Source organism: Artibeus jamaicensis, unplaced genomic scaffold, assembly GCF_021234435.1.
Source record: "Artibeus jamaicensis isolate MK-2021 breed Jamaican fruit bat unplaced genomic scaffold, CSHL_Jam_final scaffold_537, whole genome shotgun sequence".
Lineage (NCBI taxonomy): Eukaryota > Metazoa > Chordata > Mammalia > Chiroptera > Phyllostomidae > Artibeus > Artibeus jamaicensis.
The window spans coordinates 41,326,001-41,352,288 of record NW_026522047.1 but is presented as its reverse complement, the minus strand read 5'-3'; the positions used below and the strand labels follow the sequence as shown (position 1 = coordinate 41,352,288).

The 26,288-nt window shown below is 54.2% G+C and overlaps 1 protein-coding gene across 3 annotated transcripts; it reads right to left on the bottom strand.

The window, feature by feature from the left end:
* Positions 1–685: 685 nt before the first annotated feature.
* FZR1 (fizzy and cell division cycle 20 related 1) lies at positions 686–25,167 on the bottom strand. Of its 3 annotated transcripts, XM_037165164.2 has the most exons (15): positions 24,957–25,167; positions 24,186–24,252; positions 10,178–10,317; positions 6,379–6,504; positions 6,211–6,274; positions 6,001–6,128; positions 5,246–5,328; positions 4,662–4,845; positions 3,784–3,849; positions 3,110–3,212; positions 2,782–2,966; positions 2,342–2,575; positions 1,882–1,986; positions 1,157–1,258; positions 686–881 (listed from the first exon to the last, which is right to left on the bottom strand). In XM_037165164.2, exons 3-15 carry the CDS (start codon positions 10,244–10,246, stop codon positions 840–842), a joined length of 1,491 nt encoding a protein of 496 aa, XP_037021059.1. In that variant the 5' UTR covers positions 10,247–10,317; positions 24,186–24,252; positions 24,957–25,167; the 3' UTR covers positions 686–839. The 3 variants fall into 3 exon arrangements, with proteins under 3 accessions (XP_037021059.1, XP_037021058.1, XP_037021060.1); XM_037165163.2 differs by lacking the exon at positions 24,186–24,252; XM_037165165.2 differs by lacking the exon at positions 24,186–24,252 and having other exon boundaries at positions 1,166–1,258; positions 24,957–25,166.
* Between the last annotated feature and the right edge of the window lie 1,121 nt (positions 25,168–26,288).

Genomic DNA, 26,288 nt, shown 5'->3' with positions numbered 1-26,288 from the left:
AGTACCCCCTCCCCGGTGTCCCCGTGGCTGTGGGCACAGATGGTGCATGATGGGACAGCTTGATGGAGGAGGGCGAGGAACCACCCTTAGGTTGCCTGGATCTGTACACTCAACAAGGCACAGGCACTCCAGTCCTGCTGGTGACAGCTCAGCTGTGACCCCGTTAGTGACGAGGACAGTACAGGGTCAGGGCAAGCACATGACGGTAAGTGGACCAAACTTCAGTTTTCCTTGAACAAGTCCATCTCGAGTTGACCTGCTCTGGTGCACAGCCTGCCTGGGGCTTGCCCCTGACACCTGGCTCCTAGCAAAGTCACTGGGACAGCTGCCAGCATGGGGGCGGCAGAGGCGGCCACAGAGAGACCTAGCAGGAGGGTCCTGTCGATCCATGGGCTGACCTGGACCATCCTACTGATGGGCCCTTCCCTGGCTGACCGGCTTGGCATCCAGCTGTCTGTCCTGTTGCAGGTGTGGGTGGTGGCAGTAGTGGTGAACCCATGCTTCTGAGAAGAGCATGCAGCCCGACAAGGTGGTGATGGACACAAAGGGAAGCAGGCAGGGGTCCAGAGAGGCGTCCGTCCCCATCCTAGTGTCAGAGCCGGGGCCATGGAGCTACCCAGTTGGAGGGAGCTGGACAACCTGCCGGTGCCCGACTACATCCCCGCCCCAAACACCGCTGACAGGGTTCGCAATCAGGCTTTAATGAGAATCTTCAGGGTCTCTCTGGGCCCGGCTTCCCGCCCACCCCGGCTGCTTCCTCCGGGGACATGTGCGGGGAGGGAGGGTCATGCATGTGATGACAGGTGGTGCTCCGCTGCCCTGATGGCTCGGCCCATGGTTTACCGGATTCTGGTGAAGAGGTTGAGAACGGACACAGATTCCTGCAGGGCACACAGGAGGGAAAGCTGAGCGCAGCTGCGGGAAACAGGCTTTGGGCCAGAGGAGGAGCTGAGTAGGCACCACTGCTCTCTGGTGCCCTGAGCACCAGGCTTGGGGTGCAGAGTGGGGCAGGCGTGGAGAGAGGGGTGCAGGGGTCCCAGGGGAAAGTTTTAGCAGAGTCTGGTGAACAGGGCTGCTCAAGTGGCAGTGGAGACAGTAGCCCCCAGGGTGGGCCGAGGGGGTGTGCATGGGGAAAACACCTGGCACTGATACCGACCCACTTTACCTTTGTCGAACGAGTTTTGCTAAAGACATTCCAGAACCTCAGGGTTTCGTCGCCAGCACCAGTGACGATGGCCTCTCCATCCGGAGACATGGCCTGTGGGAGGAGACCCTCAGTGTACTTGTGCCCTGCAACTGGCCCCAGGGATGGCATCAATGATGGGAGGGGAGTGCTGGGGGCTGGGTTCCTACTAAAGCCAAAACACAGGACACCCCCACCCCAACCCAGGAGGGCAAGTCTGTTCTGTGCACTCGGGCAAAAGATACAAGTTAAGCACATAACATTTCTTCCACAAAGAAAGAAAAACCCCTGAGGAGGGACTGTGTTTGAGGAGGGGCTCCCCTACCCAGCACATGCAAGTAAGTATGTGATGAACTGTTCTCGGAGATGAAAAATAGTTGAATGGGGATTAATTGGGCTTCCTCATACACATAATCTGGTAAAAATAAACGAACGTGTGGAGATTGCCAGCAGGGCAGGGCTGCCCTTCCATACAGGGCCTGGGAGTTCAGGAAGGAAGACTCAAAAAGTGATGAGACACAACCAATGTTTGAAAGCAGAACGAACTCGCCCTGTTGTTGGGTCCAGACACAGGAGCTGGCCCAGACGACCCCGCCCCTCACCTCACAGACCTAGGCCGGGGAGGCTGCTGGTTAGGTCTGCACCCTGCCTTCCCCGAGGTCTTGCGCTGAGTCTGGGACCCACCAGTGCAGACTCACCAGGTACAGAACCCGGTAGGAGTGCCCAGTCAACTTGGCCACCTGGGTCAGGGATGGGTACTTCCAGACCAGGATCTGGTTCTGTGAATAGCCGTGCGTGCTCACCTGGGAGATGGAGAGGGCGCTGTTAGAGCCTGGGGCTTGCCTCCCATGACCACAGGGCTCACACAAAAGCCTGTCTACTACCCCTGATGCACTCGTTGAAAAGCAAAGACCAGACCCTTGCCCTCGGACTCTGGTTGATGAGTGGAGGGTGACAGGAAGCTATCACTGCACCCAAAGCTCAGGCAGCCTCTACTGGTGGTCAGTAGGCATGGGTGCCTGATCAGGGATAGCCACTTCCAGACTGTGGTTCTATGACCTGGGTGGCAGGGGCCAGGCTTCACCCCAGGACCCCAGGGAGGTCTTGCTGGGCCTCTACACTTTCTCCTGCATGCCACAAGGTGTGCCCAATACTCACCAGCTCATTGGCATGCTTGGACCAGGCCAGGTTGCACACCTGGGAGCCTGTGTCAATGCACTGCAGCGGCTGCCCTGTGAGTGTGTTCCAGAAACGGATGCAGCGGTCGGCCGTGCCACCGCCAGATGCCAGAAGCCCATGCTGGTGTGGGGACCAGGCTATGGCTTTCACGGCTGCCAGATGCTCTGTGTACTGCTGCACAGGACTCAGGCTTGAGTGGTTCCAGACCAGCAGCTGGGGGGGGGGGGCAGCAGCTGTGAGGCCCCCAGCGGCTATGGTCCCTAGGCAAACCCCCAAGGGGAAGATGAATGGCCTCACCCCAACCTGTTACGGTCCTCCCTTGGGGGCATACCCTTGTCATCCCTGCTCTATGGATGGGGGCTGGGCACCTGGGGGGGTCAATCTGGAGGCCGGGACAGTGAGGGGCTCAGGGAGTCTACCTTGTTGTCATTTCCTCCTGAGGCGAGGAGCTGGTGGTCTGTGGACCACTTGAGCCCGCACACCTCCTGCCGGTGGCCCTGCAGTCGCCGTTCCGACTGCAGGGGTGGGGTGCGGATGTCCCTTTGCAGGATCATGCGATCCCGACTCCCAGACGAGAGCTGGTCAGCGTTCCAGGCCAGTGCCCCTAGAGGCCAGGCAGAAGGCGGGGTGAGGCCAAGGCCTGGCCTCTTGGGAACAGCATACTCTGGGAATCATCACTTTCTTGTGCCTAGTGTCACTCCCATCCCCTGGGATCACAGCTACCCGTCAGGACCCTAGGCTCCTCACCGACACGTGCTGTGTGGCCTTCCAGCATGGAGAGCTTCTTCCCTGCAGCTGCGTCCCAGATCTGCACGAAGCCCTTATGTGTGCCAACAGCCACCAGGTTCCCCTAGGACCAAGGACCCGGGAGAGAACAGGCATCAGCCCATGGGGTGGAGACAGACTCCCCGGGTTGTCCTCTCCTCCCTCCTTGCTGCAGGACCTTGGGGCCATTTCTTTAAAAGATCTTTAATACATGTCCCCTCGTGTCAAGGGGACAGCCCTGCCCCTTCCCTTCCCCCAACTTCCTGGTTAGATGGTCATAGAGAGCATGAATTTGTCAAAATCCAGCCAACACACACTTAAGACCCACACACCTCAATGTGTGGACTCGCCTGCCTGAACCCAGGCTGCCTGCTGGCTGGCATGGAGGGGATGGAGCTCTGTGGGGGCTGTGGCCAACCCTGTGTCTCTCCACCTGGCAGCCCTGCCAGCAACCCTGCCATTGTAACAATCTCTACCAGGCTGGGGACAGGTGAGATGCAGACATCACTCTGGGGCGTGGACAAGACTACCAGGCGGGGTTCTGGCTACTCTGGGTCCAGACCCCCAAACACTGTGGAGGGTCCTTGCTAGCAAGGCTCAGTCAGATCTCCCCTGCCCAGCCCTGCCCAGCCAGGAAGCAAGCCCTGTGTACTGACCCGCTCAGACCAGCCCACGGAGGTCACTGAGTCCCCTTCCACAGAAAGGTCACAGAGTCGGGTCACCTGTGGGAAGGAGGGAGCAGTTGGTGTGCGCCGTTGTGCTGTCTGCCGATCCTTCAAGGTCCTGACCATCCACTCGTCCATTCATCCATCTGTTCATTCATTCATTCACTCAGTCACACCTCAGGCCCATGGGCACTGGTGTCAGTGCTGGGACTTGAGATAATGAAGCTGGGGTGCCCAGGAAGCTGAAGGCTGCAAGGGGACACATGGCAGCATAGGGATGAGTGACTGCCAAGTCTGGGGAAGGATCCTCAGGTGATGGCTTCACACAGATGCATCACACACTCAGGGGTGTGTCCAACAGGTGGCAGTCCTCTCTAGGGGGAATCACCTTCTCCTGAACCCACGTGCATTAATTTCTGGAAATGCACCCCCTGCCCCATGGTGTTTTCATAGGTCTGAGCCTATGGTGGGCCTGGCAGCAGCTCAGAGTTAGTGCTGCGAGTGGGGTGGGGCAGCTCCCAGGCTCAGCCTGGCCCCAACACCTACCTCCCCTCCTCTGCAGACACTGGCAGAGGCCAAACTGGAAGAGCAAGGGCTCTGCATCATTGCAGGAGACAGACCACAGCAGGAGGGGCACAGGGGGCCCCACTCACACCTGCTGACTGACTACTTCTGAGTTCCAGTCTGTCCTCGGAGGTAGGCCTCAGGGATGAGAGGACAGCGCAGTGTTGCTCTGGGCTCAGGAGCACCAGCCACGCTCATCCTTTGCACAGGCCAGCCTGGCTCAGCTACTGGAAGCTGTGCCCCCAACCCTGAGGCACACACATGCAAGTACTTGTACACACATTTGCAGGCACCAGGGCACCCACCTGGCTGGTACAGGCACTCCACAGGTACACGCAGGTGCCCAGACCCACGCTGAGCACATTGAGAGATGACCAATCCACCAGATTCAGGTAGAAGTCATCCTGAAGCTCAGGTGCATCCAGAACCTTGAAGGGGATTTTGGAGATTTTGCGGGTGGGTTTCCGGGGCGACCGCAGTAACTTCTGACTATAGGGAGAGCCAAGACAGTGATTTTATGTCAATCACACATGGTTAGCAATACTCCTTGGCTAATGTTACTACCCCTGGTTCACATCAGTCCTTAGTGTATCTTCTCCCACTCATCCTGGTCCTCTGTCCACGTGATCCTTAAACTGTGGGTGCCCCCATGGACATAAGCACTTCACCCTCAGGTGTTTGGCCACCCCAAATCTCAAGAGCCACACTGTTCCCTCTGCTTTGCACCTCCAACAGAGGGTTCTCCCTGACTCCCCTTCCCCAGTTTGGACCTAAAGCCTTCAGGCTGACAGTGTGCCCCGGTGAGGGGTCTTAGGACTAACTGCAGCTCTTACATACTGCCCAGCTGCCCACCCAGCCCTGTCCCCAGCTCTCAAAGACCCAGACTTACCTTTTGTTGCTGACGGGGGACAAAGAGTAGGGAGACACGTCATTGCCGTCATCAGGGCTTGAGCGCTTGGTGCTGAGGGAATACTGGGTGGGGGGTACACACCTACTGAGTGGACACCCTGGCCCCAGAGCTCAGGACCCTCAGACCCCAAAGCTTGGGTACCCTGAGTTGCTGGTGTTTGGGTGGGAGAGTGAGGTTTGGTGCTCATCCTAACCAGGAGGACCTCTAACTGGGGTGTCCTGGGTTCCAGGAACTCAGAGAAGCAAACCAGGCCTCCCCTTGGCAGTGACTGCCAGCATGCTCCTGCACCCTTGAAGCCACCAGCCCCTTAGCCACCTTGAGGGACTAAAGCCAGGCCCTTTCCAACACGGCTAGGGGCCCCCATGACCTGGGATAGCATGAACATGCTCTGTGGGGCAGCTCTACTGAGGCCACTGCCCCTTCACCCTGCACTTGGGCACCTGCCCCAGGGTCACCTTTGTCTCAGTAGGCATCCAGGAGGGCCACAGGGCAAGCCTTGGGGTTAAAAGGGCTTGGCGCTGCCTTCTCCCTCCCTCTCTGGGGTTCAAGGGCCCCAGCCGGGATGGTGGTCAAAGAGGAGAAACCCAGGAAGGCTAGGCCTGCGTGGCCTGAAGGAACTGCCACACAGCACAGGCAGCTAGGGGTGAGGGTTAAGACTAGGTCAGTCACGGAGGACAGGGATCTCTGTCCCCAGCAGGAAGCTGTAGTCAGCGTGGGTACAGCAGCAGGCTTACCGTGAAGAGGCCCTTCTTCTCAGGCGTGGAGGGCTGCAGCCTGCGGTCCTCTGTCTGTGGGTCCTGCACCTTCTCGATGCCAGCCCCTAGCAGCTCATTCTTCAGCAGGGCCGAGTAGGCCAAGCCATCTGCAGGTACCAATCACATTGAGAGGCTGGGTGGGACCAGGTAAGGGGGTGAAACAGAGGGTCTGGGGCCCTGACTCCTGACCTTTGCCATTGTCTGAGGTGGCATCCTTGGCTTTCCGGTTCTGGCTGGGAGACTTCTCATTTTCCTGTGGGAGGAAGACGGAGAGGAGGGAGGACTGAGCTGGAACGGCCTGGCCCCGCCCCAAGCGGCAGAGTTGGTGGTACCTCTCCCCCCAGCCTCTGCCCTCACATTGATCCTGTGGAAATTGACACTCCAGTTGGCACCGGCTCTTGAGGGGATGAAGCGGTCCCCGTGCTTGCTGGGGGAGGACACAGGGGAGTTGGCAGGTGTCAGGGTCCGCCGCATCTCCGAGACCTGAAAGGATGGCAGGGTGAGGCTGAGTGGGAGCTTCCAGCCTGACCCACTCTGCCTGCTGCACTTGTCCTCTGGCTGCTGAATGAGGGGTTCAATCTTGGAAACTCAAGGGGCAGAGGTAAAACATTTGGGTAAATAACTCATATGCGGGACCCTGCTGGCAGGTTTGTGAGGCAGAAGAGGTCAGTCTGTACTTGGGTGCTTCCCAACAGCAAAACATCAGCACACCACAAGGTGGCTGTTTGTTTCTGAGCAACCACAGGGAACAGACAGTTAAACATTTACGCCCCGCCACCCCCACTTCCCACACACGGGGGACCTTCTCCCACAGAACGACCAGCCAACCACCGAACCAAGTTGTGAAGGCAGCGCACTGCTTCTGGCCAACCCTCTGACTCCACTTAATGGGCTGGCAGATGTTCTTTTTTTTCAAAGATTTTATTTATACATTTTTAGAGACAGGGGAAGAGAAGGAGAAAGGGAGAGAGATATCGATGTGTGGTTGTCTCTCATGTGCCCCATACCAGGGACCTGGCCTCTAACCCAGGCATGTGCCCCAACTGGGAATCGAACCAGTGACCCCTTGGTTTGCAACCCACATTCCATCCACTGAGCCACACCAGCCAGGCCAAATGTTCTTAATCTATAATCAACTTGCTGTGGGTTGAACTGTCTCTCCCAAAAGGGCATATTGAAGTCCTAACCCCTGGTACCTGGGATGAGATCTTATTTGGAAATAGTGTCTACAGACTGAATCAAGTTAGGAGGAGGTTACACTGGAGCAGGGTGCACTCTTTTATTTTTTTGTTTCATCAATGTTTATTATTTTTAATTTTTTTATTGATTATGCCATTACATTTGTTCTATTCCCCCCGTTCCCCTCCACCCTGCACACCCCTCCCTCACCATTCCCCCCCTTCAGTTCATGAACACGTGTCTCAAGTTCTTTAGATTCTGTATTTCCCATACTATTCTTACCCTCCCCCTATCTATTTTCTATCTGTCTATGCTACTTATTTTCTGTACCTTCTCCCCCTTTCTCCTCCTCCCACTCCCCGGTTGCTAACCCTCCATGTGATCTTCATTTCTATGGTTCACTCCTGATCTAGCTGTCCTCTTAATTTGCTTTTGTTTTAGGTGCGGTTGTTAATAACTGTGAGTTTGCTGTCCTTTCACTGTTCATATTTTTTATTTTCTTTTTCTTAGGTAAATCCCTTTAACATTTCATATAATAAGGGCTTGGTGATGATGAACCCCTTGAATTTGGTCTTATCTGAGAACCACTTTATCTGTCCTTCCATTCTAAATGAAAACTTTGCTGGATAGAGCAATCTTGGTTGTAGGTCTTTGGTTTTCATGACTTGGAATACCTCTTTCCAGCCCCTTCTTGCCTGTAAGGTCTCTTTTGAGAAATCAGCTGACAGTCTGATGGGAACTCCTTTGTAGGTGACAGTCCCATTATCTCTTGCTGCTTCTAGGATTGTCTCCTTAATTTTAATCTTGGCTAATGCAATTATGAAGTGTCTTGGTGTGTTCCTTCTTGGGTCCAACTTCTTTGGGACTCTGAGCTTCCTGGATTTCCTGGAAGTCTATTTCCTTTGCCAGAATGGGGAAGTTCTCTTTTATTATTTGTTCAAGTAAGGTTTCCACTCGTGACTGTTCCTCTTCCCCTTCTGGTACCCCTATAATTCGAATGTTGGAACGTTTAAAGATGTCCTGGAGGTTCCTAAGCCTCTCCTCATTTTTTTTAATTCTTGTTTCTTTATCTTGTTTCTTTTCTGTTTGGTCATTTTTTCCTTCCTTCTGGTCCGCTCCCTTAATTTGAGTCCCAGTTTTCTTTCCATTACTATTGGTTTCCTGTGCATTACCATTCATTTCAATTAGTTTAGCCTTCATATGTTCCTCTAATTTGTGACTAAAATCAACCAGTTCTGTGAGGATCTGGATCACCAGTGTTTTGAACTGTGCATCTGATAGTTTGGCTATTTCTTCATCACTTAGATTTATTGGCTCTGGGGCTCTGAGTTGTTCTTGAGCCACGTTTTTATCTGTTTGTGTCTGTTACATATGAGGAGCAGAGCCTTAGTTGTTCACCAGGGCACGGCCACCCAGGTAGCTGGTTTGTGATGCTGTATGTGGGGGCAGGGTCACAAAGAGGGAGCAATGGTGGTCCTCTCCGCTCGCCCAGTCTGTCCCACCGCTCGCCCCCACCTGTTCATCTGAGCGGAAATGTGAGAGCCCGCCGCCCTGCGCCGTGTGGTCTCAATGCTCGCCTCTTCACTGTTTTATCTGCACACAAATGCTCGACCAATAGCAGACAGCCAGCCGCGCCTCTTCCCTGTGTCCGCCCGTGGCTAGTCCGCACCTGGGATCCGCATCTTTGGCTGCTGGTGTACCACCCCAGTCGGGGATCATTTTGGCCAACCCGCTCCACTGCTGGCTTCGCCCCTCTTACCGGTTTAGCTGAGCATTTCGTTGTTTTCGGACTCCGTATTGTCGATTTTCTGTGTAGTTTGGTTGCATTTATTGTTGTTAAAACTTTGTTGTTTTTAGATTCGATCGTGTGCGGACGCAAGGTGTTTCCACCTACGCTTCCATCTTGGCGGAAGTGTCAGGGTACACTCTTAAAACGAATGCCTCGTGTCCTTATGAGAGCCGGAGGCATGATGCAGGATAAGGGATGTGAAAATGAGGCAGAGACCAAAGTGATGGGTCTAAAAGCCAAGGATTAGCCCTGGCTGAGTGACTCAGTTGGTTACAGCATCGTCCTGATACACCAAGGTTGTGGGTTTGATCCCTAGTCAGGGCACATACGAGAAGCAACCAATGAATGAATCAATAAGTGGAACAACAAATCGATGTTTTTTCTTCTCTCTTCCAATAAATTAAAAGCCAAAAATTTCCAGCAACATCAGAAGCTTGAAGAGACAGGAAGGATCCTCCCCAGGCTCCTGAGCTCTGTCACTCTCACCCTTACAGGCTCCGTGTCCCAGCACCCTGTTCCCTCCCACGTCATCCTGGTTACACCCAGGCCAACTCCCTTGAACAAGTTGTGGGGCTAGAGCTAAACCCCAGCTTTGCGATGCTGGGCCCTTCAATGTCCAGTCTGGAAAATGGGAAGGTGGCTCACATTCTGTCATCCCCAATCGGTCCTAACTACGGCCCCACAGGAAACACCAGTGCCCCCTGAGGACTGGGAGGCACAGGCGCTATTAGAATAAGCAGCCAGGGAGGTATACTGAAGCACTGATGGGAATTCACACTGAGGTTGGCCGTGGCATCCCCATGGAGGAGTTCTGGGGGAGGATTTTTAAAAGATACTATTTATTTTTAGAGAAAGGAGAAGGGAGGGAGAAAAACATCCACATGAGAAACATCGATAGGTTGCCTCTCATATGTGCCCCATCTGGGGGCCAAGCCAACAATCTAGGCATGTGGCCTGACTCAGAATCGAACCAGCGACCTTTCACTTTGCAGGATGATACCCAACTAACTGAGCCACACAGGTCAGGGTCAGGGTGGGAAGATGTTTTTCACCTGCACAGCACCTCCTTCTGTTTGCTAAGGGCTGAAGCTCAGGGGCCAACCATACCCCCACCCTGTCTCCCGACCATCTCTACCAGGCCAGGCCAGGCCAGGCCAATACTGGTAGGGCTGACTGCCAGGTACTCACACAGGGCATCGTATTCTCATTCTGGATGACGATCTGCCGGAGGAGACGCCGCTCATAGTCCTGGTCCATGGTGAGGTGAGGCAGGGCAGGTATGGCTGCTGACCAAGTCAGCCTGCCAAGTTCTGCCAGCCAAAGTCAGCCTGGGGCAGGAAGGACAGGACAGCTCAGCATCATGGGCAGTAGTCTCCACCACCACCTGGCGACCACAGGGCACTCCTTTGGAACAGCTGAGGCCCCCTACCATGTGACAGGGTTCTCCCTCCCAGGAGCCCAGAGCTCAGGCCTGATTACCCCACAGGCCCTGGAAGTCACAGGGGGGTGCAACTGAGACAAACAGGACTGCTCTCTGCATCCCCTGCAGGGCCGCCCAGACGGGACCCTTTACTTCTGTCCTGGCTATAAGGGCAAGGCTCCCCCATCCCTGCCCCCAAGACCTTGCCCCAGGTCCCCTCCCCCTCCATCCCAGGTCCCCCATCTTATTGCTTTCCTGTTTCAGATCCTCTGAGGCCATGGGCCACCCAGGGGTTGTGTGGCCTGAGAGGGGGGTACGAGGCTGGGAGGTACCACTGAGGGTTCTTCCTCAGCAGGCTAGCCTGTGCATCCTGACGTACAAAATAGATGTGGGTCAATATGTATCACAGGAGTTTGCCCGGGCTGATGAAGACCAAAGAAATCGGCCTCCAGCTCCCGCTGAGTTCTGCCCAAACCAGGGAGGCCTCTGAGGAAGAGGAAGGCTCACCAGCAAAAGGAGGCTGGAAAACAACATTCTAGAGAGGAAAGAACAGGTGTGAGGAAGGGCTGTATGCATTGCATTCTAGGATGGGGCAGAGGTGAGTGTCAGGCTCAGAGAGAAGGGCTGTTCTCTGCCGCGAGGATGGCAAATCAGGACCCAGGCACAAGCCAGACCCACAGCCACACCTCTGGCTGCTTTCAGAAGAAAATGTTTGCCAGTCCAGAAGGACCTCCACCAAGTGGTGGAGACCTCAGCAAACAGGAGGGGAGGAATCCTCTCAAGGCACTGCCGAGCCCGGAGGGTGAAGCGGGTTTCCAGGACAGAGCCTGGCACAGAAGGGGCTCAGCAGACTGCAGCCTCTTGCTGCAGGCTGCTCTGTACCCCAGAATCCCCTCACAGTCACTGTTCCTTTGCTCTTCTGGCTGGAGCCTGAAGGCTGTGAGATGTTGAGGCGGGTCTCTCCGACGGATTCCTGAGCCCATCACAGAGACCACATATACTGTGTGGCCAAATACCAGCTCTAGTCTGCCAGGTCCTTGTCCCCCACTTTCATTAATGGACACATGGGGCTGCCTTGATGCGGCCCAATCCTGAAGCCAGATGCTTGGTCAGAACACAGCACAAAGCCACTGGTCATCACAGTATGTGCCTGCCACGCTCCATGTTAGTGGGCTTGCACCTTTTATCTCGGGCTCCCCCTGCATGGTATCGTGAACCGGGTGCCCACACCCTCATGCACATCAGGATGTGAAGACCGAGGGGCAGCAACACCCCAGTGTGCCTGCAGCCCTCCCTCCACAGTCTAGAGCCCTTCTGAGCCTGTACTAGCCTGCAGCCCCAAGTCCCATAGTCCCCCACCTCACCAGACAGCAGGCTTCCTGCTTTAGTGAGAAAAGTGGAAGCACGGCACTTCAGCCCCCCTTCCATCTTGGATAAACTTTTGGGAGCAGCCACCCCTTCTTGGCTACATTCTTTCTGTCCTTTCCACCTACCCTGCCCTAGCAGAGGTCCCCAGACACATTTTAGTCCATTGTGGCCACAGGACAATCTCCTGAAAGGGCTGATGGCTGTCTCCCTCCTTCGGGCCCTCCTTACCCCTTCAGGGGCTGGGGTCACACCCCCAACCTCATCCTCCTCCTCCTCCAGCCCAGCCCAGCCCAGCCCAGCCCTGTGTAGCTCGAAGTCCACCGGGTTGCCCTGAGATGTACCTGCCTTCTCCTTCACCCCGCATGTTCCCTCAAATGCCTAGGCTTTGCCCAGCAACTCCTCAAAGTGTGCCCTCACCACACCTGACGGCTCCTGTCGCAGCAGAGCCACACGTGGGATACGGAGACGCCTGTGTCTGTCCCAGATGGAGACACCTGTTCACCTGTTCAAAGGACAGTTTCCCAAGGGCAGGCCCAAATCACCTCAATGACCACTGCACCGGGCTGCATGGAAACCAGAGCCAAGCTCTAGGTCCACCTTGACCGAGCATCGTTTGAGTGGGGTCCACAGGGACTGGACACAAAAAGGAGCTGCCACAGCTCTGTTCTACTAAGTTCTGACCATCACCAGGCGCTCTCCCAGAGGTGGGCCAGTTGATTTCCCCCCGCCTTGCAGATTAAAAAATGAGGCTCAGAGCGGCTAGCTAACTTCCCCTGCTGGTACTGCCTGGGACCTCACCTGCCACCCACCAGACAGTGAGCCCAGGCTGGAGGCCATCATGCCTTGGTCCCTCTGGTCAGCAGCCACCTCTCTCTATGTCTTTCAAACACATTGCAAGCCACCAAGCTACTGCTACTGAAAACGAACTGTTCCAGACAGAGCGAGCAGCTCGTTTTCCCCAGGCAGGGAGGCTCAGGGCCAGTGGGGTCTGCAGGAGTGAGAGGCCTCCCCAGGAAATGACCTAGGGGCCTCAGTGCAGGGACCAGTTACACTGTGGGTGACAGTTATTTAACCTTCTTGGCCCAGATGAGCTCCGTTCCCATGGAGACTACCTCCATTCACAGACCAACAGCACCACACTGAGGCCAGTGGGGCCGGTCTGCTTCAAAAAGGACAGCGGGCCCCAGACCATGGCTGGGACGTGCTCCACACACCAGAAATGAAGCGGTCTAAAATGCTGCAGTCCCCTCAGAGACAGAGAGTGAGAGACTAGCTTCCCAGGGCGAGTTAAGAAGCTCAGTGCCACACAGCTGGCTGAGTGCTACATCTGAGTCTAGAACATATGTCCAGTGTGGTGTCCTCTCCTGTTACCAGCGCATCAGCTGCCCCTCTGCCTGCCTGCTACATTTGGATGTGGCCACCTACAGAAGCCCATGCAGTGGGCAGCGTCTCACCATTCAGACTTGGCCGAAGAGGGCCAGAGTGTTTCCAGAAATTCACCCACACTTGTAAGGTCTTAGTCCCTGGGACCTGTGAACATGTTCTTTCACATGGCAAAAGGAACTTTGCAGATGGAATTAAGTCAAGATCCCTAAGATGGGGGATGATCCTGGATTAGGCAAAGGATTCAACGTCCTCACAGGGTCCTTGTAAGAGAGAAGGAGGGTAGGGTCAGAGTCAGAGATGGAAGAGGCAGAGCTGCTGGCTGTGAGGACGGAGGAAGAGGCCACGAGCCAGAGGTACGGTGCCTCTAGAACTGGAAACGGCTGAAAACTATTTTCCCCTGGAGCCTCGGGAAGGGCCCACCCTGCCCACGCCCGAGACAGTCTCAGCCCTGTAGGACCCATGTTGGACCCTGGTCTCCATGACTGAGGTAAGTTCATGCTGTTTTAAGCCAACAAGTGTGCGGTGACTTGTTACAGCAGCTGCAGGACACACACACTGAGTAGGGCAGAGGGAGGTGGTGGCCACACCGTGGAGTTCCTTCCCAGTTCTCTCTAGGGGGTGCTACCGAGAGGCTTTCTGAGACACCTGTGCTTAACACAGGCCCTCGGGGCCCTCTCTCTGCCCGGCCCTGTGTGGCCCACTGAGGACAGCCGGCCAATCTTCTGTCTCCCTTTTCCCTCCATAACCCCCACTCCCCCAACTTCCAAGATCCCTGCGTTTGTCAAAGCGGCACTGGGTCTTCATTCCACCAACACACATATTTTCTTGTGCCTGCCCAGAGGCCTGGGGCAAGAGCCAGGGTTGAACAGGCAAGGAGATGGACGTGGTCCCACCCTCCTGAGCTCTTTCTGAATCAGAGGCAGCAGGCCAGAAACATGGAACTAGGTGGAGAATGATTTCAGGTGGTGGCACCTGCTACTGTGGAGCCCATTTAAAAAGTAGCTCTAACATCCAGCTATCTAAGAAAGGCTAAGTTGGAGAGGGTGGGGATGGAGCACTAGATCCCAGCACCTAGCCTGGGAGGGTCTCTCCAAGACCAGGTACCCTTGGGGTTGCAGGCATGGTGGAGGGGCTCTAGAACTAATTCTTCCCAGGCTCTGACCTGGTATACGCAGGTAACATCTCTGACAGAATGAGCCTTCCTGCCACCCTCGGGAGCACCCTGCCCCCACACCCCTCACCAGGTTTTCTTGATGAGGAAGGAAGTGGAGCGGGGCACAGACAAGATGGGTACAGACCAAGATCTCAGGAGAACGGCACTAGCAGGTCCAACCAGCCACAGACTCACACCCATACCTGCCCAGCAGCCTAGAGACCCTGCTCCAGCCTGACTGCGGAGCCAAGGCCTAGAGCTCCTCCACTCTGCAGACCAGCTAATTTGAGAGCACTGAAGGCTGTCCCAGTCCAAGGACTGGGACCTCAGGGGACACCCACACTTCGGCGCCAGTTTGGGGACCACTCCCTTCCACTTCCTCTAAGATTGCTGCTTGCTGCATCACAGAAGAACAAAAGACCCCAAAGCTGTAAGAGAAAAGGCTGGTCGATTAATCACCAGAGAAATAAAAAGTGTCCATAAGGCAAAGACACCACATACAACGTTTTAATAAAAGACAATTAGGAAAAATATCTATCCCCCGGAGGACTTACCGAAGTGGCACAAGACATGAATAACCGCCCCTGGAAAAAGCGCTCACCCTCACTCACTGTTGGAGAAGGCAGTTCCACCTGCCAGCCTCCAGTGATTCTGAGATTAGGGGACACGCCCTTGCCACTAATGCAAGGGGACTGCTTGTCTGCACTGTTGGCAGGAGCTGAAACTAGCACAACTTCTAAGGAAGGCAGTTTGGCAACTGCTTGCAAAACCTAAAAAAGCACATATTTTCAATGTCGTGTTTCTACTTCTAAGAATTTGCCCTCAGCAACTCCAGGCGCGTGTATGCAAAACTCCACGCACGGCGCTACTCCATGCAGACAGCTTATGAGAGCAGGCCTCAAGAAATGATCTTGGCAGCTGCCCTGAGGGCAGGAGACACTGCAGCACAAAGGGCAGGCCTCAGGGTCTTGGGGACCCACTGCCTGTGAGAGCAGCACTGTGGGGCAGGGAGAGTTCTGGAAGGTTGGAGAACAAACTTGTAGCAGAGGTTGCTCTAGGAAGAGGAACTAGAGGACGGGGTCAGGGAATGGAGGAAGTCTTGTTTTCCTGTGTCATGAGAACGTGTCAGCAATTCAGAGATGTAAACCAGCTGGGAAAGATGGGACTGCATAAGCATGTGAGGTGACAGGAAGTATCTCAGTGGTCAGAGCGCAACTGGCTGTGCACCAGAGCATTCTGCTACCTTTGCGGTATGAATGTTAGAGAGTAATGACCGGTCTGTTAATGAGTAGTCACTGAGCACAATCTGCAAGGCCGTGACTGGGGAGGGGGGAGCTGGGGACGGAGCCCGTGGCAGCATGAGAATCCTGGCCTTGGAGAGGTACTTGCCTTGCTGACCTGGAGGCTGTGCCCTAAAGGGTGCCAAGTGCAGGCTGGTGACCCTCATTGGGTGAAGTGGCCAAAGCCCTGGCTACCTTGTGTCCTACTACCACTGTCCCCTCTGCAGAATACTGTCAGTGGGCATCGTTCACTCACCGAGCCAGACCTAAAGAGGAGAGCCCCTCTTTCCCTTGGGCACCCTAGTATGAAGGAAAAGGAGGCTTGCCTTCTGCCACTGTTTCAGACAAGCCTCAATCTGTTCCTCTGGAAAAGGGGTGCAATCTTTGTCACCTGAAAAGGGTGCAATGAGGTCCCCACATGGCTAGGGCAACATGTCAGGGACTGCCCGACAGCCTATGGGCTGCCCTCCTGCATGACCATGTGTGCACCCTGGCCAGGCCAACTCAAGTGGCAATGGAACAGGGGTCTTGCTTTTGACCCAGCTGCCCACTGGCCTACTGGACCTCCTGAGGGGGCTGTCCCTGCTGCTCCTGGCCACCCTGACCTCACAGGTCCTGCAGGGCTGACATGGTTCTCACTCACCAGATACTTAATGAAGACAGATAGCTCTGAGTATAACACCAACAGTTCTCGATGGAGTGACTGTGCCCTCAGGGTACACTGCACAATGCCTGGGGGCATCTGCGGTCTCACAGTGGGTAATACTCCTGGCACTGAGTGGGTAGAGGACAGGGGTGCTCTCAAGCCCCTCAGAGTGCCCAGATGGCCCTCACAGAGGATGACCCAGCCCCAGTGTCGCAAGTGTCAAGATACCGCATCTAGAGCCAGGCCCCAGAGGCTACTTGCTGGCTGAGACAATTGCACACATGTGGGCTGACCCTGGAGTCAGCCCAGCAGGGGGCCTGACGGCCACCCTATGCCAATACCTGTGCGTCTCTGTTCCAGCTGAAGCCAGTGGTGGGCTGGGTCCCATGTAAGGAAGAGTAGAACAAGCAAGCTTTAATGCCACCGAGTTACCCACTGGCCTCCCCCACCTTACAAATGAGAAAAGGTGGATGGGCCTGTTTGGGCACAACTGATGACAAAGCATGCAGTGTGTCACAAACTGTCTTTGAGGCTTCCTCAAGCTGGATTTGGCCATGGAGGGCAGCACTGCAGGCGCATGGGGCCTCCAGTCTGGCTAGGCAGAGCTCAAGCACACACCTTGTGAGCTTGCAGCAGGCCGAGGCCCCTGGGGTCAGAGCATTCTTACTTCCTGAAGCCAGGTTTCAAGGCCTTCGAGGTGTCGCTTATCCGGAAAAACTGGTCCCCACTGTTTTCATATTTTGTAAGGCTCTTAAAGGAGCCAAAGGAAATGAGACATTCCCGTGACACATCTTCCATGACTCAAGTGTTTTCAGGCTGACTGTGGTCCGGATGTGCTACCTACAAAATGGGTTATACCATGGTCTACCCTCCAGCAGCACTGACCCTGGGGTCTAGTCATTCTCTGTGGGGGTCACCTGGGGCACTATTGGGGGTTGAATAGCATCCCTGGCCCTACCCTCAACACCTGGAGCACCCATGACAACCACAAATGCCCCACACATCACCACTGTCCCCTGGGGGCAGAACTGTCCCAGGTGGAGGTAGGGTAACTGTCCCTCTGGGGAGGAAGACACACCAGCCGACAGTGAGAGTGGCCAGGTGGCACCTGCTACCCACAAGGGATATGGAGAAGGTGAGGGAGGAAAGCCTGCCAACACTCACCTGGCCACATCCTGTGTGGGAACGAGGGTCTCAGGTGAATGGGACACTGCTCCTGGCCACACAGGGAGACCACCAGAACACAAATGACAATGACAGTGGCAAACCCCACCTGTACCCCTCCATGAGCCAACACAGCTCAAAGCATTCAACAGGCTTTACTTAATTTTGTCCCCAGCTGTGACCTTCTCCATTTCTCATACTGAGGAACTCGGGGTGCCAGCAGCAGGTGCAGCTGGGGTTGGAGCCCCGCCTGCTGTTACCGCTCAGGTCACAGTGCCCCCCCCCCCAGCTGGGGGTCTCTAGTCTCAGCACGGAACACGCCAGTAGCCTAAAGCTCAAAGGACTGCCCTGGATGACTCACCACACCACATGTGAATCTCTGCCACCAGGCATTTCCTGCAGGAGCCGTCAAACTGGGGGTCACTATGACAAACGACTAGGGGCTCCCTATGGATCTGTCATCTTGGGGCAGGTTTTCACTGGGCCCTGAAACCCCCAGAGAAAAGTGTTCCTGTCCAACAGGCACATAGGTGGAGGAACTAGGAGGCCAGGAGGTGGCTCTAGGCACCCCCAGGCCACCCGTGGGCCTTGAACGAGGCCCTCCCTCTTGGGAAGGGCGGGGGGGGGGGTCATACAGGAGCCCAGGGGCTATCATTTTATTCCCAGCCATTGTCTAAGAGGCTGGTGAAGTCCCATATGATAAAGACCCAATTAGAAACAGGGGAGCTGTCCAATTTCTGCTCACCTTGGATCTGGGAGGCTGGGAGACAAGTCTCTGGCCTTGTTCTTTTGCCTTGGCTCAGGCAAGCCTGTGTGCAGCCCTTGAGGCTCCCTTCATTTTCACTATAGCAAACCAAAATACTGTACAGCCAGTCAGCCAGTTATACAGTGTGTAGCAGATAAAGGGGAGGATTTGCAGAGAGACAGACCTTGCTGTAAGTCCTGGCTCCAAGCCTCACTGGCTGCATAGTTTTGGATAAGCAAGTTCTCTTCTCTGAACCTGCCTCTTCATCTGGAAAGTGGGGATAAGGGGATAACATTGCCTATGTTGCTATGAAACCAGGTGCAACTTCTGTGAAGTATGTACCTGGCTCAAAGGAGATGCTAGAAGTGGGAGCAGTTCCCATGGGCCCAGCGAAAGGTGCACTGTAGGTCCCAGACACGCCTGCTTCCTGCTCCTCCATCACACAGTGCACCTGGGCTGTGTGACATGGGAGGTGCCCTGGTGGCCACAGATGCTGCTGCGCCACAATGACTTCTTGGCCACAGCTGCAGGCCAAGTGGCCAAATGGGGCCCTATCTCCTTCTATGCTGTTGACAAAGGTGGAAAGGACAACTGCTCTTAGGAGTCTGCCCTCAGCCCTGGCTGGTGAGGTTCACTGGAATCAGCACCAGCCTGAGAACCAAAGGGTTGGTGGTTTGATTCCCAGTCTAGGGCACATGCCTAGGTTGTGAGCCTGGTCCGGTTGGGGCGTGTGTGAGAGGCAACCGAGATGTTTGTCTCACACACTGATGTTTGTCTCCCTTTCTTTCTCCCTACCTTCCCCTCTCTCTAAATAAATAAAGAACGTGGGAGGAAATGGGCTGACTGATCTGTGGCCTTACAAATGTGGACTCTGGACTGGAACCCAGTGTGCCTGGCCCCATGACAGATGAGGCACAAACTGGGACTTCTGAGGGGAGTGGCCCCACCGTGAGAGAACACAAGCTAGAGGCCCCTTACCTCTAACAAAAGCAAAAGCCCAGTGCGGAGCTGGCACACCTTTCCTGGGTGGCTGATGTAATCCACAAGGCAAGTTACTCTGGGATCCCGTGGTGGGGGCCCCCGAGGAGCACATTCCAGCACGCATGTGTTCATGTGCAGGTGGTCCTAGCACCTGGAAAGTAGACGCCTGCAGTCGCTGACCCCCTGGGGCCCACAGACCAGAGACTGAGAACTCCACTGACACCTCTTCTCTGGACCCACAGTGACACTACTGGCAGAGGGGCTGCACCCACCCCAGGTGAGAAGTGCTGTTCTAAGCCCTGGAAACAATGCCTGAAAGTAAGCCCCTACCTTTCTGTCTCCCACCTCTCCCTCCTCAGAGGACCCACTCCCATGTCTAGTCTGGTGAAATGTTCAGACCCAAAGGCTGTTTGGGTCTGCTGTAGCCCCAAGGATGCAAACCCCACATAAAGGAAGAATGTCAACTTGGATATGACACCCAACTGATTTATGATCATCTATATGATCCTGTGATTGATGTCAGAGGGCTGACTCTCAAGGCTGGATGGGGCCTTAGAGGGGATCAAACTAAACCCCATCAGGTTCCTGGAACCCTCTCGCGATTCTGCATCTGCTTGTACACCTGCACAAAGAGGGAGCTCACCCCCTAACAAGCAGCCTAAATGTCAGAAAGCCCTTCCTCAGTCTGTCTCACTACTATTCTCATCTATGGGAAAAACAGTTGCTTCCACACACCAGCAGGCTCCATAGATGAGTGCTAACCTCTCTCAGTTGCTCGGCCCTCCCAAAAGTGCAGACAGACAAATACCCTCTACTCAGCCATCTACCCCTCCCCCCACACTCACCATTCTTCTATCCTCCACCCAGCTGGCCTCTCCTTATTGGGAGAGACAGCACAAATGCACCCTGGTCCTTTCTGCAGCAGCTGATAGGCCCTGTGGGGAAAAGACCTCCCTGTGACTTACAAAGCAGTGGTTCCCTGATCTGATCTGAGAAGAGCATGCAAAAAAGGCACACAGGTCCGGAAGGAATGGCCTGCAGCTTTATAGAACCCTATAGCAGCAGTCTGGAGAGGCTGGGTGCACAGAGCATGTGGGACTGGAAGAGGGACAAGTGGGAAGGCTACAAGGGCAGTCTCCTGGGGCTGGTGGCTGGAGGTGGGAAAGGGACCAGGGGTCAACCACGATCAGATACGGGTTTACAGGCTGGCTGTGGTGCAGTGTAGAGGCCAGGGAGAGTGGTGTAGTGTGAAGACCAGGGAGCCGAAGTCTGCCTGTCCGCATGAAAGAGGAGGTAGTCCTGAGAAGATGGAGGGTATGGAGAGAAGGGGCGTCTTGTGAGGCTAGGATTGTAAGGGAGGAGGGGTTGGACAGGTTTGAGGAGAGAGTGATCTCTTCCAGACACACTCAACCTGAGGTGCGGAGGAGAGATGGACATTCAGGAGATAACTGGTCACTGTCTATGTAGACCTAGAGTTCAGGAGTCAGCTTTGGGTACCAGCAGCAAACAAGGACAGAAAGCTGAGGGTGAGGGGCAGGCCACTGAGGAGCACATGCACAGGAGCAAAGAGGCGTCTGGTCCAGATCAGTCAGAGCCACCACACAAGAACCCGTTCCTGACTATTTTTCTAGGTACAACAGACAAAAGGTGGAAGCAGCTCAAGTATTAAACAAAACACACCACAGCCACACACTGGAATATTATTCAGCTATGAAAAGGGACAAAGTGCTGACTCATTACAACCCTGAAAACATGATGTTCAGTAAGAGGAGCCAGACACGTGTGATTCCATTTATGTGATATGTGTAGAACAGGCAAATCAACAGACAGAAAGTGGGTTTGTGGTTGTCAGAGGCAGGGGAAAGGGGATGGGGAGTGACTGTTGGTGGAGAAGAAGTTTCTTTTTGGGACAATAAGAATGTTCTGGAACTAGATAGTGGCGATAGGTACACAATTTTGTGAACATACTGAAAATCATGAATTGTACACTTTAAGTGAGTTGTATGGCATGAGAATTGTATCTGAATAAAGCTGTTGCTAACAAAAATTAAAAACATACTAAAAAGCAGGGCCAGTGAAGGAGATAGGAGGACAGAGAGAATGTACAGAGAGCCAGGAGAGTGGATTCCACACTCTACCTTATCTGGGCAGGGGCACCACTTACCATATTCATGTAATGCTTAAATGATGCAATGCACAGTTGTGTTCTGTCATTCCAGTCACACGTGAGGAAACTGGGGCAGGAGAAAGTGGCCACTCGCCCAAGTCAGTCAAGGGCACAAGTGTTCTGGCCAAGAGTGCCACATAAGGGGGAGCTTTGGCCATGTGCTCAGTCCCAGTGCTCGAGAAAGGTCTGCACTGGATGAGGAACTGTGGGACTTGCCTAGCTCCTGTCTGAAGTGGCTGGACCCGCAGGGAGATCGAGTGGGGAGTGGATAGGACCATTACCAGTGGAGCTGATGAGCAGGGGGCCACTGGAGCTGATGACTGGACAGAAACCAGACCACAAGGAGCTCTCAGGGCAGAAGAGCGGCCCCCAAACACTCCTTTCCCAGCTCCGCAGGCGGCCTGTACTAACCCCAGAATGGGTCTGGCCCTCAGCACCCACTCAAGCCACGGGCTCCAGCTCCAGCCTTGAGAGGGCACTGTGCAGGCTCTGGAGGGAAGTCTCTGCCCTCCCAGGACTCAGTCTGGACTCTAGTCCAGGGTCTCCCTGCTCAGCACTGCTGACACTGAGGCCAGGTCATTCACTGTGAGGAGCACCCTCTGCACAACAGATGTCCCCAATTGAGAAGCTTTGCTCTTGAGAAGAACTACAGGGGACCTGCAATTTGGCTGTTTCCTAAAAAACCAAGTCCCTTGATCTTGGTATCAACCAGAAATCCCTGAGCGGGCCCTCTAGACAGAGTGACTTTGGATCGTCATCCTTCTCAATGACACTGAGCAAAAGGTCCCCACAACTAAACCCACTTTGGACCTCCCCAAACTCAGGAGTTCCAACTGTACAAAACCTGCTTAACAAAGGTCCCAATAATTAGCACTGGTGGGTGAGTTCTGCTGAGACAGAGAAGATGGTGTAAAATCAATGCAGACCCACTTCTGAAGACTCATAAGGTTTTCCTGTTTACTTCCAAGTATTCCTCCCCCAACCCCAAACCACCACCACCATCAGCCAGTCCACGGGGTCTGAGTTTTAGGTGGGGCAGGGTGGGGAACTGGCCAGCACAGACACCTAAGATACTGCCCTCACCACAGAACTGTCCTTTTGACCCCAAAGCTGTCCAAGGCCTGGAACCCTGGTTTTGGGAGGGGGAGGGCCAGACTCCTTAACAAAACCCTGCTGGGGCAACCCAACTTCACATGTTGCACAAAGAAGGCAGTGGCCGGCACACCTGCTCCCACTCTTGGTTCAGAAGGAAACACCAGTACACCAGGGCCAACACAGAAGAGACCCTCGACATCAAAGGCCCCGACGGTCCGGGGGAAATTCTGTCCAATGAGCAGTCTAGGATGTGTTCTAGGGGACAATGTACCACTCTAGCCACTGTCCTTAGAGGATCTCATCAGCTTCCACCATCCAAATCCTGCTCCCACCTCCAGGGGACAACACCCAACCTCCTTCTTTTCAAAGTTCCTCACACCTGTCTCCACTCCAGGGAGGTTGGGCTAGGTATGCCACGGGTGGATGGTTTTTCTTTAGGTGAATAGTCCTCATTTAAAGTGTGGTAAGAAATGGTAGAGATTAAGAACCACAAATTGCCAGTTATAAAAATACTAACAGAGTGTAACATACGGCGTAAGGAATATAGTCAATAATACTGTATTAACTATGGGTGGTGCCACATGGGTACTAGATTTGGCTAGTTCCTAAAAATCACAGGTTAGGGTATGGGGCGGGGGCTGGTACTAGACCTCTATTGGCTGGGCCAAAAAGTCTGTTATGTTTTTTCTGTAAAATAAAACACATTTTTCATTTTTATCAATAACTTCATTGATTTGGATATTTGAGTATGTTGGCTATCTTCCACTATTGGCTTCTAGTGGTTAGAGGCCAGGAATGCTGCTAAACATTTTTTAATGCATAAGACAGCCCCACAGCAAAAAATTATCCAGCCAAAATGTTGTCAATGGTACCAAGAAACTTCACAAACCACTTCTGACATGTTCTATCAGTTACAGCACCTTCTCCACATACTGCACAAATCTTTTTGCATTTTTGCTTTTCTTGAAATAATAAAGCCTAATACGCTGAAAATGTTGAATATTTTCTTCCATATTCAATATTATAATGGCTGCACAAAAATTCACCAATTTTGCTGCTTTTTAAATGCACATGATATGACAGCTGTCACAATATAATCTAACAGAATAGTTTCAAATGAAGTAAAACTAAGCACTCCTAGGCCCATCATATGGAAAAAAATATAACAGATTTTTTGGACAACCCAGTATTTGATAAACATTTGTGGAGGGTGAGTATGAGAAGGTGGGGGGAGGTCATGAGTTGTAGGTGGCTCAGGTCAGGGAGGTCATGCAGGGCCCGGTTTGGGGAGGAGGCTCAGATACGGGGAGATCACAAGGTATTTAAATGTCTAATCACTATGTTGTATACCTGAAACTAGTAATGATACTGTATGTCAACTATTTAAAAAAAACCCTATATTAAGATTGGAGGGTGGTGGTAAACAGTAGACACAGCTTCATCAGCAAGAGGCATGAGGACATCTCTTGGTGGACTGGGATAAGGGGATCTAGTTCCAGCCTGCCAAGTACCTGAACAAAAGGATCATTTGGGGGAAAACAGGGAAAAACAGGCTTAGGCTAGAAATCCTCAGTGGTGGGTCTCAAGCTTTGAGTTGGGGGCCGGTCTAGAAGGTGCAAGACCAATGCAGGGGTCGGGTGGGGCACAGTTTTTAGTAAAAGAAAACAACTCTAGCAGGGGAGGGCAGTCCACTCTTGGGGCAAGATTGGGGGTTGTGGGGGGCCTGACTTGTGCTTGCAGGAAGAGACAGATTTGTCTGGATCTCAGAGCAACTGGGCCCCGACAGGTTACCTTAGATTTTCGTGGGGCCAGAGCCAAAATGGGAGAGCTTGATTCTGGGTGGTTGCAATGGGTCAAGCTGGAAGTAAGTATAGAGGATTAGAAAACAGAGGAGCTGGGAGTGCGAGGAGCACTTATGCATTCAAACCGCATTGCCCAAGTGCTTCTGTGTGTCAGGAGCGGAGACGGTGCGGTGAATACAACGGGCGCCCAGACAGACAGGGTCTCCAGACCTCAGCCTGCTTAACTCAGGGTCCACAAAGCTCAGATTGAATTTTAGTGGGGCGAGGGCTGGTTCGAATCTGAATGAGTCGCAACGGCTACGGGAGACTGTTTAAATTTGGGCTGGGATGGTGGGAACTTGGAAGACCCGGGTTTGACAAGCCAGAGATGAATAGTGCAGATCAGGGCATGGGTTCCCTCATTTTTGGCTTTGGGGGGCAGAACTCGGTCCCATGTTTATAAAAGGGTTGTGGAGTAGAGAGCTGCAGGTGGCCTAGGCTGGGTAGGTCATTCAGGGCCGTGTTTGGGGGTGAGGCTAGGATTTTGGGAGTTAAGACTGTAGTAGGATGCTGAGATCACCCTTGGCCTAGGTTAGCGTAGGGAGCGACGTTCGGGGGTCCTGCCGCCTCCTGGAAGGCCCTAGGTTGGGGGTCGCAGCATGGCCCGCCGGCTCGGGTCCAGGGGGCTCTGAGTTGGTCCGCGCCGCCCCCTGGCCCGTCTCGGGGGACGCGGCTCGGGACTGGGGGGTGGGGGCGGGTCCCCAGATTCCGGCCACCTCACCTGGCTCGCTCCCGTCACCCGCCGGCTCCGTCAGCACCGCCTCTTCCGGCGCCGTGCCGCGCCGCCTCCACTGCCCGCAGCCCCGCTGGGTCCGGCTGCGGCCGCCACTGACGGGGTCCCCGGTTCCGCGCTCCTTAATATGGCGGCTATCGCGACTCCGCGGCCTCCCGCGCCCTCCACAGCCGCGCGCGCTCCCGCGGCCGGCCACGCCCCCGCGCTGGCGCGCTGCGTGCCGCTGCCACGCCCCTGCGCCCCCCCGGCCACGCCCTCCTCACGGGACTGCGCCTGCTTGCGATTGGCATCCCGGGAGGACGTGACGTAGCCGGCGATTCGAATCAATACAGGAAGCGCGGGGCCACGCGTTGCCAAGGGCAACCGCTGCCGGAAGAGGACCTGGGGCGGGGTGGAGGTGGCTCCCTGGAATATAGAAAAAAGCCCCTGCTTAGTTTAGGGCGTGGTTCTTAATGGGGGGGGGGGGGCGTAGCAGAAAGCGGCGCTCAAGGCCAGGCCCTCCATAGGGTGGATGGAAGCTAAACCTACTCGGCAATGAGGCAGTCACACCGGGGATCGACCCTATGACAGGTGTATAAGCGGGACCCTACTGCCAGGCCTATGGACGTTTCATATTTCATTCAATAAACACGTTGCTCCTACTGAGTGCTCCGCCAGGCCCGCCAAGCAGGAACCAGTACAGATAAAAATCTCTGCTCCAAAAATGTGGTAAGGATTCCAACAGGCAATTCTCAAAAGAAAATAAATGGCCCTGGCTGGCGTAGCTCAGTGGATTGAGCGCGGGCCTGCGAACCAGAGTATCGCGGTGCGATTCCCAGTCAGGGCACATGCCTGGGTTGCAGGCCAGTTCCCGGCAGGGGACGCATGAGAGGCAACCACACATTGATATTTCTCTCCCACTCTTTCTCCTTCCCTTCCCCTCTCTCGAAAAATAAATAAAGAAAATATTAAAAAAAAAAGAAAAATCTTTAAAAAAAAAAAAAGAAAATAAGAAAATGAATGGCCCACAAGCACATGAAAAGCTCCTTGCTCACCATCATTAGTCATTAGGGAAACGCAAATCAAAACCACAGTGCGATACCAATTCATGTATGTTATAGTGACAATTATTTTAAAAAAAGGACCCTCCCCCACCCCAGAGTATACCAAGAGTTAACAAGTGTCGGCCAAGATGTGGAGCAACTGGAACCCTCATACATGGCTAGTAGGGATGGAAAATGTTGCAGCCACTATGGAAAACAGCCTAGTGTGATTCCTCAAAAAGGTAAACATAGACTGACCATATGACCCAGCAATTTCATTTCTAGGCATATAACAAAG

Excerpts from the sequence above, each read along its gene's own strand:
- FZR1 (XM_037165164.2), bottom strand. The coding sequence starts at position 10,246 with ATGGACCAGGACTATGAGCGGCGTCTCCTCCGGCAGATCGTCATCCAG. Across the intron at positions 4,846-5,245 it reads TCCCCCGTCAGCAACAAAAG|TCAGAAGTTACTGCGGTCGC; the intron begins GTAAGTCTGGGT and ends CTCTCCCTATAG. Across the intron at positions 1,987-2,341 it reads CCAAGCATGCCAATGAGCTG|GTGAGCACGCACGGCTATTC; the intron begins GTGAGTATTGGG and ends TCCATCTCCCAG.